Here is a 13641-nt window from a genome sequence, read left to right as displayed (position 1 = left end):
GAAGTTACGCAGACTTTAACCATGGCGGACATGTTTATCCCCAAACTATGCTGTTGCTGAAGCCTCCACGGCATCATTCATGACTGTGGTTATTTCTTCTTGTTTTCTTTTCTTTCTTTTTTTTCTTTTTTCTTGCGCGCGATAGGAAGCGCAAGAAAATTATAAACATTCTCCAATAAATGTTTTAGGGACAAAGGGGGCTACACAGTTACTACTCGATTAATTGTGCTCACATTCATTGACTAAACGCCGGACACATAGCCTGTCTCTCTGGAGATTACAAATACGGGAGGTTCCCGTTCACTCATTAAAGGACTAATTTTATGTACCTTTGCCGTATCCCGAAACATCGAGCTTGAAGTTTTCGCTGCCCGCGACGCCGTCGGTGAGCTGTCCGAGGCCGCCGTGCAAGTAGCTGTCGTCCTTGATGCCGTCGTAAGTTGCGTCGGACAGGTCGACGTCCGTGCCACGGCGCTCACCTTGCGGTATTGAGTAGGACAGGATTCCCTCTGCAAACGTAAAACCAAGACCCAATAAACTGTAATAAGTATGGCTTTTGGACTCCGTTCCCCGGCAAAAGCATGCGTGATCGGCTTCACTATCGCCCCAGCAAAGTGACCTGCAAAGATTGCCGCAGTTCCAGCAATACACATTTCGTTTTAATACACCTGGCCCCTCGTGAAGCGTCTGAGGAAGTTCAGCGAGCCATGCTTATTTCATCTCATGAGCATTAGTTCTCCTTGAGACACGCGACAACTTTTCCAGGTTCACCAAATGATCACGATAATTCGGAAATTCCTTCATTTTTTTCCGGTCATAGAACAGCAGTAGCAGGTATCTGTTAATGAAATGAAAGGTTAATTAGCAAGACTTCATAACAGCTTCATTACAGCGCTGTTTTATTGGTAGGTTAAGGGAAAGCACACCTCTGCAACGTAGCTAGAGAGGGGGAAACACAGAAGTGCCGAAGGCTTCAGTTCAATTTATTTTTTAACCATGAAAGGTTCGCATGTCAGCGCAATGGCTTGAGATAGGAATGTGCAGAGAGGCATGCTTTGCGGCCTTGCTCGCAAACAATCAGTGATTGTGAAAAGAAACGGAACCACTGCGCGTATGACCGGCGTATGACCGAATTTGGCTCCGGGGCGCCTTCTTAATCTACTGTTGCATCCCCCAGTGATGTTTGAAGTCACTATACAGTAAGGCAAATTCTCGTCCACACCTCCATAGCTTTCCATAGCACCATGACTTCTAATAGGGCTGAAGTACACAACCGGAACACAGAGGCACTAATTCTCGTATCGGCTTCGCTTTCTTTTTTCAGACAAAGGCCAGCACATGATTTCATGTAGAATGGGAAGCAGGGGCATAGAAATGAACGTTCTATATAAAGGCACTGTGTGATATGAAGCTGATGATCGCATCGGGAAGCTTGAGCAGGAGGCGCTGGCATTGGGTTCTGTTCTGCGCTGCGACTCAAGGTACAGTGGAGCGAGAAAGCATGTTCCACGTGCCCGGAGGCCGATATATGACGCGTCGTGTTATTCTTGCACCGCGCTCCACCCTCTTCACGCCAGACTAGTCCGCGTGATATACTTGTCGGTGCCGGGGTGGTGGGCCACCATATCAGTTGGTCGGATAGATGCGCGTCATGCGAGCTTATCTCCCATCGGTCGTCGAACCCCTGCGGAAAAGGCGTTTTATTGCCGATCGACGTAAATGCCGCCACTTCTCTGGGCTGTCTGTCACCCCACACTGTATACAGTGAACCACCGCACTCGCAGCAACAAGGGCTTCGCGCAAAGCGGTCGCAGACGTCGCTGAGCGGCGGAAGTGGCTCCTGGCGGCAGCAGCAGCAGCAGCAGCCAACCGTTGCCCAAGGGGTTGAGAGCTTTCTTGTTTACGCTGTCACAGGGTCCCCCCCACCAGCGCGAGTGAGCGGGCGCCAACTATTTCAAGCGCGCGCGTCGCGGTTCATCAAGGCTGGGATGAAAGCCCACGGCAGCCGAGATTCTCACGAAGTGCGGGGACCTATGGCGAGCCTCACGTGAGCAAACACAAACCCCGGAAGCAGTCGGCGGCAGCGAGCAGTGGCGGCGCCTGCGTCGGGGCCACGGCGCGACAGATCTCGGCGACGCTCGCGCGCGCGCTTTCCTGGACCAGGCCGGCCGCCGTGAGAGCGCCGGCGTCGCGCGAGCTTTGTTGATTCGAGACAGCGCTCGCGGCGACAGCCCCCAATTTCTCCGTCGTGGTCGCCGAGATGACGAGAGGAGGTTGGAAGAACGATACGCGCACGACTGCAAGCTGCTAGAAGCCGGGTGAACCGTTAGCAGTGGCCAAGCGCGCAGGATCGTCGAGAATTGGAAAGCGAACGCAGTGCCGGCCGCAAAGCGTCACCTGGCGGAATTGGCCGTCGTGACAGCCGTGTGACACCTGTCGAGAAGCAAACAATGCAGCCCTGCTTACTTTTATTTATTTATTTATTTATTTATTTATTTATTTATTTATTTATTTATTTATTTTCAAACAGAAACCGCTGCTTTATGGACTTAGTGCACCCCTCGTAATTAAGGTTACGTATAAACGTGCTATGTGATCATGTTTGATTTGGTCACAACAACACATGCATTAAATATTAAGGCAACAAATATAAGAACTCTCGGTATTCGGAAGTTGAATAATGTCATGACTTGTTTTAATTTCGCTAAAACCATTACCGTTAAGCTAAGACCATTACCATGCCAAGCTTCAAACGGTACATTATTTGTACCTTCATGAGCCGAAACTTAAAATTTAAGAGACCATGCTATAGCGCTATCGCCACAGCTTTCATACAGCCACGACAATCCGCGAGTTTCTCGGGCTTTAATTTAATCGCTAAACAGCGAACAAACTCCGCCGCGGTCTGAAGATAATTGTAAACACAGCCGCTTGCAACTTGCTTTGGACCAAATGCTCTACGATGTTGCACTGTGAGAGAGAGAGAGAGATCAAATAATAAATGAATGGTAGGGAGGTTAGCCAGGACTGAGCCCGGTAGGCTACCCTACACTGGGGAAAGAGAAAAGGGGACAGAAAGATTAAAAGAAGAAGAGAAAGTCCACTGGTGATATCGTTCAGTCACTCAGTCCGGATCACAGACGCTGACTCAATCCTGTAGCTTTCAAATATCGCAGTAGCGCTTTTGCGCATTCACAAGGGAGTAACACAGACAAACGTTTTCGGCCAAGACACCACGCGTTGAGGATGTCAAGAACCCAAAGCGCATTTTAATAAGGCGCGCCTGAGACAGCCGATGTAAAATATAATAAATTATAAGCATGTATCTGATATATCTGATAACAAAAAAAAAAGTACCAGACAGCAGTAGTTCCTGAATGCAAAATATACTTAAGCGTAATTTGCCTTTCTCTTGCGCGTGCCACTGAAGCCATGTGAAAAACACTCCGAGAATACCGACCTCGGTCACTAATTTAGCATGCCAGAAGAAAGGCAGATAGGTTAACGAGAAACATAGTCCGGTTTGTACGCATTGGCCCGCGCATTCTGTAAGGCGCTTCATTCTACAGGGGATTCACGGTAAGCGCCGTCGCAGCCGCGAAGCGCGGCGCCTTTCGCGCTTGAGCACGCTGCGCGAGCGGCGAGTGAGCAGGGGGCTTGTTCCGTAAAAGGGCGCCAAAGATTCACGAACAGAAACGACCTTTTCCTTCGCCGTGCCACGCGGAGGTCGCCGCTAATCAAGGCGCCTTTTTCGGGGCGTTCCCCGCTCCCGTCGACTTAATTGCCGGACGCCGTAACATTCTTATCGAGTCTTTACGCCATGCATCTCTATCGCGCGCTCATATAGGCCTAACGTCGTCGCCAAAATGAGCACGCAGCTCTAGGCAAGCGCGGCTTTTTACTCTTCCTCTTCTCTTTTTTTTTACCTCGCGCCTCAGCTTGCAGATTTATGACGCTTCGCACCGTTCCACGGTGGCGGGGAAGCGTACAGCGCGAGAGCACACCATGCACGGAGCGAGGTACACACCCGGCGCATGCAGGCAAAAACACCGCCGTGTGTGGCGCGCGCGCGTGTGGAAGGTCCCTCGTCAAGGCTTTCACGAATCGATGACTTTTGCCGTATACGCATCCTGTATAGGTGTATATTCGTGGCAGCGTGCATGTACCGCTATTTCTTTACTTACTTACTTTCTCGCGGTGGGGTTGCATTAATGAACACCTTACTTGGGTCAGAGCGGAGCAAATTATACGAGCTCCCAGTTCATGCGGAGCTGAGGTCAATCACGCAGCAGCAGACTTGCCTAGCTCTTGCTAGACGAGAAACTTCGTCGTGTTGCTTGTAAAATTCTGATCTATGCTTCGCTGTTTGTATTCCTCTGCTGCTCATCTTTTTCTCTTTTTTTTTTCTGGGTGGTTGCAACCCGAGACGGTTATGCGTATTAACGCAGGCCCGTTGATAGCAAGTATACGCGTAGAACGCAGGCCCGTTGGTCGCCGTGCTTACATTACCACTTTCAATATGTTCAGCTCCCGGTCATGTATCACTCGCCCTTTTCAGAGCGATAGCTTTCGTTGGCTCTTTCCCTCACTTAGCGGTTTTTAAGTATGTTTCTGTGCGGCCGTTTATATGACCTCGAGGGTGACCTATATATAAAGAAATTAAGTTTCGGATGGCTGATTCCGAAGCTGGTTCCCCCAGCACACACACAAAAAAAATTCATAGGGGCAGACCCCTGATTGCTTTTCATGCTTCCCAGCAACTGGAGCTTATGTAACCGTAACGTTTACCGGGAAACGTTGGCGGCGAACGCTATGCGCGAAGACAAGCTTTCTGGTAGAAACGCGGCCTCTTGCGTGGGTCGATCTCCTGTTGTTGTTCCGCACTTTTAATATTTCGGTCCGAGAAGAACTAACATAAAAGATATGCACTGTAGGTGCGTTTCCTTTTTTCATTACATTTGTTTGTGGGCTGCCGTTCTCAAAATCCCCAGGAATGACTTTGTAAATAATGAAAGACAAGGTATGAGCAACTTTGGTGGTAGAAGAGTAGTTGCGTATGCGTGGTTCGGTTCGAAATTCTTTTTTGCCGTAGCGACGTCCGACGCTGAGCGCCTGGCACGGGACGCCGGATTTTCTGCGACACGGAGCCTTTAGCGCGATCACGTTAAAAGCCCGATGCTCTGACCATTACGCCACGGACGCATGCCTAAAAAGGTGGAATAAAACACGTTAACGAATTTTCCTCGTGCAAGGCAGAGCTTGGAGACGCATGGCGCGTTAGGCGCGTCGGCCCCCGTAGCAACCGCTTACTTATCTCCTAGCTGACGATGAAGACCGAAGTTAAGGGGCGCATTCGTGTCAAAAATTCGCCGCGTGTCTCATTGTACGGTGGCGCTGTGGTACGCTTTTACAAGGTCAAGCACGTCGGGTCTCGTAACTGAACACCGTTTTAATGCTGAATAAATGTTGCGCTTTCTCTGCCAGGTCCACCATGGTGGCTGAGGGATGCGTTCGTCACTGAAATCTGCGGGGCGTCTCTTGCCGTATAATGCCCCATTTCGCCTCGTTGGCTCGTGAAAGCTTCGCGTACACCAATTGCCACAATGCGTAGGATATGCATAATTTCTCTTTTCTTCTTTTCTTCTTTTTTACTGAAGACACCTACGTGATTGAAATAGCTATAAACACAGATCAAACGCAGGAAGAATTTGTGTGAATGAGCGCAATGTCCTGAAATGGTCGACAACTATAACTTTTCTAAAAAAGAATAGATGAATGCGTTATTATTTATTTTGCACAGTGGCTAGCAGAACCAGATGAACTACAGGAAAGTGGCCACGTGGTTTGGTTTCGAAATATCTATCGTACGTAACAGAACACCATTGCTGCAAATCAGAGAGTTGAGAAAGCACAATAGAATTAAAAAAAAAAAAAAGAACATTTTAGTCATGGCTAACTCATGAGCGATAAGGAGTAAACAAGACAAGTACACACACCGCGAGTTAACATTTTTAATGGGAAGATAAACTATATAAACGTTACTGCGAACCATAGCCAAAGTGTGCCAATGAAGAGGAACGAAATCGGGCGTGCCTGCGCACTTATAAGGCACCCATGAAGAAAGAAGCCAGTGAGCGGTGCCGTACCGCTACACGACGTACTCGCATTCCCGCGATACGATTCCAAATTAATTTTGCTCTGTCTCTGGAGGAGACATGGAAGCCCAGAAGAAAGCGAGACCGGGTGTCGAATGCGTGGGGAATTTAATTTGAACAATCCCCCGGATTACCAACGACGACGGGGAGGGTCGAAAAAAAAAGGAAAGGCGGGGGGGGGGGGGGGGTGCCCATAAGGGGGCGGTGTTCGCTGTGCGCTAATCCTGCGCTGGAGATCGGAGCTAGGCACCCTAACAAGAGCGGCATACGAGGTGTATATATTTGCCCTTCCTACAGTATTGTGCGGCCGGGAACAGAAAGATAAAGTAGATATCTAAGCGGCGCGGTGTTCGCTGCCCAAGACGTTTTCCTTCCTGCCGAGCGAGACTGCCGCTCTCATTACAATTGCAGTGACACCTTCAAGGTCTTCGTAACGGTCGTTGGCGTAATTGAAGAAAGAGACGAGTACCAAACGAGATTGCTAGGGTGCCGCCGTGGCTTGACGGCACAGGCGGCTCACTTTCATAGCCCTCGTTGCCGCAAAACAGGTACTGGCGAAAAAACTGCGTGAACATTTGTGTCCGACTTTCCAGACACACGGGGCAGCTTCAAACGACGACCTGACGGCTCAGTTGCCTCAAATTGATTATTGAATTGTTAATAGCTGGGGGCGTCAGGTTTGTGTTCCTGACTATTACAAAGCAAGCTACACACATCAATTTCTTAACCACGGAAACAACGGCGAATAATGCCGAGAGCTTTTTTTTTTCTCCATGTTTTTTGTGTTTAAGGACTTTTCAAAATCAAATAGTTTCTATGTTTTGTTTTCCGCCCTTTCGGTGACGCCATCGTCCAATAATACAGGATTAAATTTTCCTCGAAATGCGTTCCTCGAGTTTTGCCCTCTCGGCCAGCGCGAGTTCTGGACGCAGTGAAGCGAAGTGGCGTAGCGGCTGTGTACTCACGCGTCCAGGGACAGCCGTAGAGCTCGATGCGCATGCAGACCGTGCGCAGGATGCTGCTGTAGGGCACCACGCGCACCTTGGAGGCGATCACGGGCGGGTCCAGGGTGCGCCGCACCTCCGTGTACGTGTTGGTGTTGCCCTCGAAGATCTGCGAGAGAGGCGGCGCGGCGAGGCCAGGAAACACTTAGTCACACTGACAGCGGCGGGTGGCTCGTAGCGCGTGACGTTTATGGCCACTCGTGGGGCTCATTATGCGCCGCCAGTTTTTGCAAGTTCAATGCGAACCCCCCCTCTCCGCCACTTACACTCGCCCGTGTCACTGACAGAGCGCGCCGGCGCCCATGCACCGCCGATCAGGCGCGGAGTTTGCGGACGTGGGGCGCGAGAAACGGCCGTGAATGCGTGGGCCACGCGCGACGAGACACTACGCAACGTCGAGTGAAGGAACTTAGCTTCCTTTATGAGGCTAATCCTTCAGCTCGGAAGGCACAAACTGCGAACGTTTTGAATCACCGGTCAAATCCGTCGTCCCCGTCCAGCTGCGCTACGCTCGCGCATCCTCGAGAACTGCTCGGGGCTTCCGCAAGAGGCAAATTTTTTTTGAAAAGGTGCGAACGAAGTATCGTTAGGCGTGTGTTGTAAAACAACGACAAAAAAGAAACAAGAAAAAAATCATAAAGGGAAGTCTTCCCTAATTTACGTGCATCCGCGAGAGCTTTCGAAGTGCGGAGGACGAGACAGCGATTCCACCAGATAATTTAAAAGTACAGTCCATCTCTGCAAGCCTATCCCTCATATTTATTGATCACCAAGCGTATAGCCGGGCGGAATTTCTTATTTCACGCGTCTCCCCGTCTGAAAACGTTTGCGGTCCAAGTAAACGCTATATCAGGTGATACCTTTTAAGTTTCACGGAATTTTTAAAGATCACCTGCGGCCGATGGCAGAATTCTAGTCCTTGAGGTGGAATATTCAAAGACGTGGCCATTACTCGCACGAGAAACCGAACCACATATCCAACTAATTAAAACACTAATTAACATTTTAATTAATTACCTTGCGGCATGTATTGAAATTTACAATTTATAGCTGGTGACTTTGCAAGGCGTATCCAATTAGGATGAATTTACAGGATCACACCACTTTCGAGATAGTCATTGCCAAAGTCTGAAGAAATAGATGAGCGTTCCAGTTACTTTTGTGCTTTAATGCATAAAGTAGCGTTTTGTTAAAAAGTAAGGGGAACAACCGATAACTACAGACCTATTTCGCTAACAAGTACCATATGCAAGGTCATGGAACACGTCATTCACTCCCAAATTGCCAAATACCTAGAAAGCCACAACATAATATACCAGTATCAGCACGGTTTCCGCAAGGGCTACTCTTGTGAAACACAACTTGCAGGGTTTGTTCATGACTTACACTCATCCGTTGACACTGGTTTACAAGTAAATTCAGTTTTCCTTGATTTTTCCAAAGCTTTTGATCGCGTTCCGCACCACAGATTACTTCTCAAACTTTCATGCCTAAACATTCACCCTAACGTCCTCGCATGGGTTAAAGCTTTTCTTTCCTCCAGGCTCCAGTTTACTGCCGCTAACAACTACAATTCTTCTTTTGCCCATGTTACTTCCGGTGTCCCCCAGGGCAGCGTGCCAGGTTCTTTACTTTTCTTAATATATATTAACGATCTTCCTTCTTGTGTAACGTCCCGGGTTCGTCTCTTTGCCGATGATGTCGAAATTTACCGCACAATTTCCTCTGATATCGATCGCCAATGCTTGCAATCTGACCTTGATGCAATTACCTTATGGTGCTCCAAATGGCTAATGTCGCTTAATATCTCTAAAACCAAGCTAATAACATTTAACGGCCGAAAGTCTCGAATTGAAAACACTTACTTCATTAATAACAGCACGATTGAGTCTTCCACTTCCTACAAATATCTTGGCCTTCACTTCCAGTCTGACCTAATGTGGCATCACCATATAAATTTAACCCTGGCAGCTGCTAACCGTACTCTTGGAATGCTTAAACGAACCCTCAAGCAAGCGCCACCACTCGTACGAAAACAGGCATATACCACAATCATTCGCCCGAAAATTGAATATGCTGCGGCAATTTGGGATCCCCATCAGGTATATCTAGCCTCTAACCTTGAAGCCCTGCAGAACCGTGCTGCTCGATTTATTTTTTCAGATTATTCAACATTCACCAGCGTTACATTATTAAATAAACGTGCCGGTTTGCAATCCTTGAGCCTTCGTCGAAAACATTCTCGCTTGTCACTATTTCATAAAATTTTCCACCACTCCTCACTTCGTGATGATTTTTTTCAGTCACCGCCGATTATCTTTCCTCGTCGCGATCACCCTAACAAAGTGAAACGCATTTTGTGTCGGTCATCAACTTTCGCTCCATCCTTCGTACCACGCACTATCATCGATTGGAACGATTTACCCTCATACATAGCCATGGAAACTGACATAGCCAAATTTAAGGAAACAATTTGCACTACTGTGACGTGCTGTTAAAAATGTGGTGTTTTCTTATTAAGTGTGTTTCCCTGATATTTCTTATGCTTTGTGAGTTGTTGCTTGCTCCTGATGTTTTTATGTACGTTTCTTTTTTTTTCTTTTTTTTGGTTTCTTGATTTAATATGATAACTACACTAGCTTGTTGAGCGGGAAAAAAATCTCTTGTAAATGTCTTTCTTTTTATGTATGCTGTACCTGAATGTACACTTGTGTTTTTTCTTGTAGCCCCCCCCCCCCTCCTTTGTAATACCCTCCTTCGAGGGCCTTTAGGGGTATTGTAAATAAATAAATAAATAAATAAATAAATAAATAAATAAATAAATAAACAACAGTGTATATTTACCACCAGTTTGATGGCGCACATGTAGGAGCCCGTGCCATCCTCGAAATTCGTTCCAAGTGAATATGCCTTGCAATATCATTGGCTAGAATTCGTAAATTGCAATATCTGCCGTAAAGTGACTAATTAAAACGTTAATTCGTGAATTTTTCATTATTAGTAGATTATGCATTCCCATTTCCCTTGCAATTAATGTCAGCGTCATTGAATGATACAGATAAAGGACTAGAATCATGCTATCTGCGACAGGTGATTTTTAAAAACTCTGTAAATCTTAAAAACGATCACCCCGTATATAGGTACATAATATTCTTTCTCATTCGGTTTCATCAATTAGTTGGGCCTTGTCACATACAGCTAAAACGTAGAGGAAAAAAGTCCTGTTAGGGCTGACGAATATGTTCTTTATGACACGCTGCTCTACTTCTGCCAATGTGCATTAAACGACACGCTCCCGAGATGCCATCTATGTATGGACTACAATGTGTCAGAATAAATAACGTGAATTGTTTCAACTACTTTGAATTTTGCTCAGTTCACATAGGGTACAACTCCGTGGTTGGAGGGCGTCCTTTGCCCATGGAAGAGAATTCACAGAGCCAAAGCGAGAATGTTTTGACGGTCTCGGGTGTATTTTCCTCCTGTTCCTTGTTTGCTTCGCTTTTGGCGAGTGATCAATGCTCCCCCACTCATAGCGAAGCGCGAACCTCTCGATTCCAGTCTGTCTTCTTTTTAGTGCTTGCTTCTTTCGGCATTGATTTGAACCTGCTGGGGGATATAAATAATGGAAAACTGTCACTAGGAATCTTGCCTTGGCGCAGCACGACATCCCCTGCGCCTTCTCCTTGTTCTGCGTTGCTTGACAACGCTGTACAACTTCATACACCCAGTAACTTTTTTTTTATTGTGTGCTTCCTCGTCAGCAAAATGTCGGACGACATCGCGGGAGCACTGTTCTTTTGTTTCCTGTCGTCCTCTTACGCGCAACCCTGCTTTTAAACAAGGGGGCATAAGTTACTGCTCCGCGACAAAGGTATAAGTTTCTCTTGCTGTTTTAATGTGCTTTTTCAATACAATTTATGGCAGGAAAGCAGGGAAAAAAAGCCATGCATGTATGCGTTTCTATTGCGAGTGAATAAACGAAAGGACTTACAACTGCCACTGCACCAGCCGACTTTATTGATACCGACAACGCAACAGTTGCAGTCCTTTATTTCATCCGCCATAGTTCGGGCAGGTAGTGTGCATAAACTAGTTATTTTAGTTATTTTAGGAGCTCTTTGTTCTTCACGGCTTTCACGTTACCCGTGACGGAGAGGAGTGGTGGTTAAGGAGTCGCACAATCTGAGACGTAGGTACCGTGGTCGGCAATTAATGTGGTAGCTTTATTGCAGCCCTTTTCGTAAATCGGCAATTCTAAAGTCTCCCTTACTGACCCCAATATAGTTTCACGTAATCGATGCTTGGAAGTGAAAATTTCATACGCTTTCTTTCTACTTGTTTTTATGTTTGTGACACTGCGCAGACCAATGTACGACGATTATATGCCAGAAACCTGAACGCGTGAATGTAAAGCGAGAAGTTGAGCACGAACCATACGTCATATCAGACAAATACTCTATGCGATATATTCAGCCGTGCTGACGCAAAATGTCCAGGCGGAAGCGTTACTAGCACACTGAAAGCAAGTCGTCCATTTCCCGACGCTGCCCACCGTGTCCCTATACTGGGAATTCGCGCTGCGAAGGTATACATGTATAGCGCTGACGTGAAGTGTGCCCGCGGGCAAGTCACTTTTGTCGCAGCCGCCTCCGCTGATTCCGCCATTTGAAGCGAACAGAAAGCGATATCAACGAAAGTGGTCCGCAGAGAATGCGGCTTCTTGATCGATTTGGAGCGAAGTTGCGCCTCTTCTCGGTGGTTCTGCGCTCGAAGCTTCGCGTCAACACTTGAGTGCCGAACGGACCTACGGCAGAACTTGGTCATACGAACCGCGGCAGACTACCATGTCGTTCTTTCTGGACAGACCAATCTCATCGGAAGCGAGATTGAAACGCAAGTGTCTTTCTCTCTCTCTCTCTCTCTCTCTCTCTCTCTCTCTCTCTCTCTCTCTCTCTCTCTCTCTATGTATATATATATATATATAGTGTGTGTGTGTGTGTGTGTGTGTGCGTGTGTGTGTGTGTGTGTGTGTGTCCTCAGACTGAAAGGCCGAGCTGGTCGGCGCACCTGAACAACAGATGCGTTCTATATCGCCCGTCTTCACTGCAGACACCGTGCCTCGCGCCTGCGCCCGTCGTGCAAGGCAGTTCGTCCTTTCCGATCATGCTGGCATTCCGTTCGGCCAGAGAAATGAGGCCGCTGCGAACGAGGCGGCACACGGCGAGAGCTTGAATCTCCGGGTGGGGTTCAGCTGTGCGGCACCGGTCCGGTTCTCCCCAACTCCCGAGGTCCCAATTAGGTCGCTCCCCAGCGCACTTGGGTTCTTCGTCACCGCCTCAGTCCGAGGTGCCACGTTTACCGGCGTAGAAGATGCGGCTCGCTCGCGCACTCCGAAACCGGGCTATAGAGAACCTAGCAGTAAGTCAGCCCGCATATAGTTGCCCTGCCTTCAGCGAAAGTGTACGCGCCGTATTTGTGAGTGGCCCTATTGCTCCTCCTACATTTCAACGCTCTGAAGGCGTTCGCAGTCGTCATGCTCAGTCTCCGGAAGCAGTACCGATACGACGGAACTACAAGATGGTTCGGAAACAGCCATGGTAGCAGGCTACGTCGGCTTATATTTATGAAATACTTACGCATCCTGAAAACATTTCTTTGGGACAAATGGTAGCACATATTGTAATGTAAACTCGGTGGAGAATCACCCATTCTCTCCTGCTGGCACCTTTCTTTAAATGCAGATTCGTATCTTTTCTATCTTCCACTTCTTACTCGGTGGAATTTTAACCATCATGTCCCTCACGCGGCCCTTCAGCTATTAAAACTAAGTATACAGCATAGTAAGGAAGTCACAAGTGCCACGCTAACTCCGTTAGTTGCTTCTTTATAGGTATCGCATGTGTAACAACAGTTAGCGTCTTTTCGATGATCGTTTGTGCCAGACACGATAAGCGAGGAAATCGGATGAACAATATTCTGGCCTCTTTCCAATTTTTTTCCACCATACCTCATTGCACGACGCAAGTGACGCCACATGTCCACCAAGAACTCTCGCCCTCTCTTTCTCTCTCTCGTTGTACCCCTGATGCATCTACTCTTTTCAAGTTTTGAAGCACACAGTTCTCGCCTGCAAAAATTTTGTTACAAACCATCTAAGAGCCCTGACAACGCTTGCTCACAAAAGTGACGAGACGCCAGAAAAGCAAGGACAAGCGACGGAAGTATGGCACGTAAAATGCGGCACTCGGTGGGAACTACGAGGCTACTTTGATCCCGAAGAGGCGAAGAGGTGAAACCAGTCTCGTTTTACGTCAGCGTTTGCCAAGAAAGAAAAAGAAAAGGGGGCGAGAGTCGGGAGGAGGTGGTACAAGAGAAAAAGAAGAACCGAGAGGCCGCCGCGGCATGGGAGTGAGAGCCGCGGGGATAGCCCTGGATTTAGGATTAATCGAACGCGGGGAGCGGAGGGGCCGCAGATGGAG

General features: G+C 47.8%; 1 protein-coding gene across 3 annotated transcripts in view; it reads right to left on the bottom strand.

Annotated features, from left to right (window-relative positions):
• Positions 1–13641, bottom strand: part of Ddr (discoidin domain-containing receptor 2) — a 723836-nt gene that overhangs the window by 16949 nt on the left and 693246 nt on the right. For all 3 annotated transcript variants that reach the window (XM_055062865.2, XM_055062867.2, XM_050195290.3), the window contains 2 exons: positions 7121–7268; positions 330–509 (listed from right to left, as the gene is read on the bottom strand). In XM_055062865.2, the coding sequence (XP_054918840.2) occupies positions 330–509; positions 7121–7268 (328 nt within the window). The remainder of the gene's footprint in view (positions 1–329; positions 510–7120; positions 7269–13641) is intronic.

The sequence above is a fragment of the Dermacentor andersoni genome, chromosome 1 (assembly GCF_023375885.2).
Source record: "Dermacentor andersoni chromosome 1, qqDerAnde1_hic_scaffold, whole genome shotgun sequence".
In the NCBI taxonomy this organism is placed as follows: Eukaryota; Metazoa; Arthropoda; class Arachnida; order Ixodida; family Ixodidae; genus Dermacentor; species Dermacentor andersoni.
This window is presented reverse-complemented; position numbering and strand designations above follow the sequence as displayed.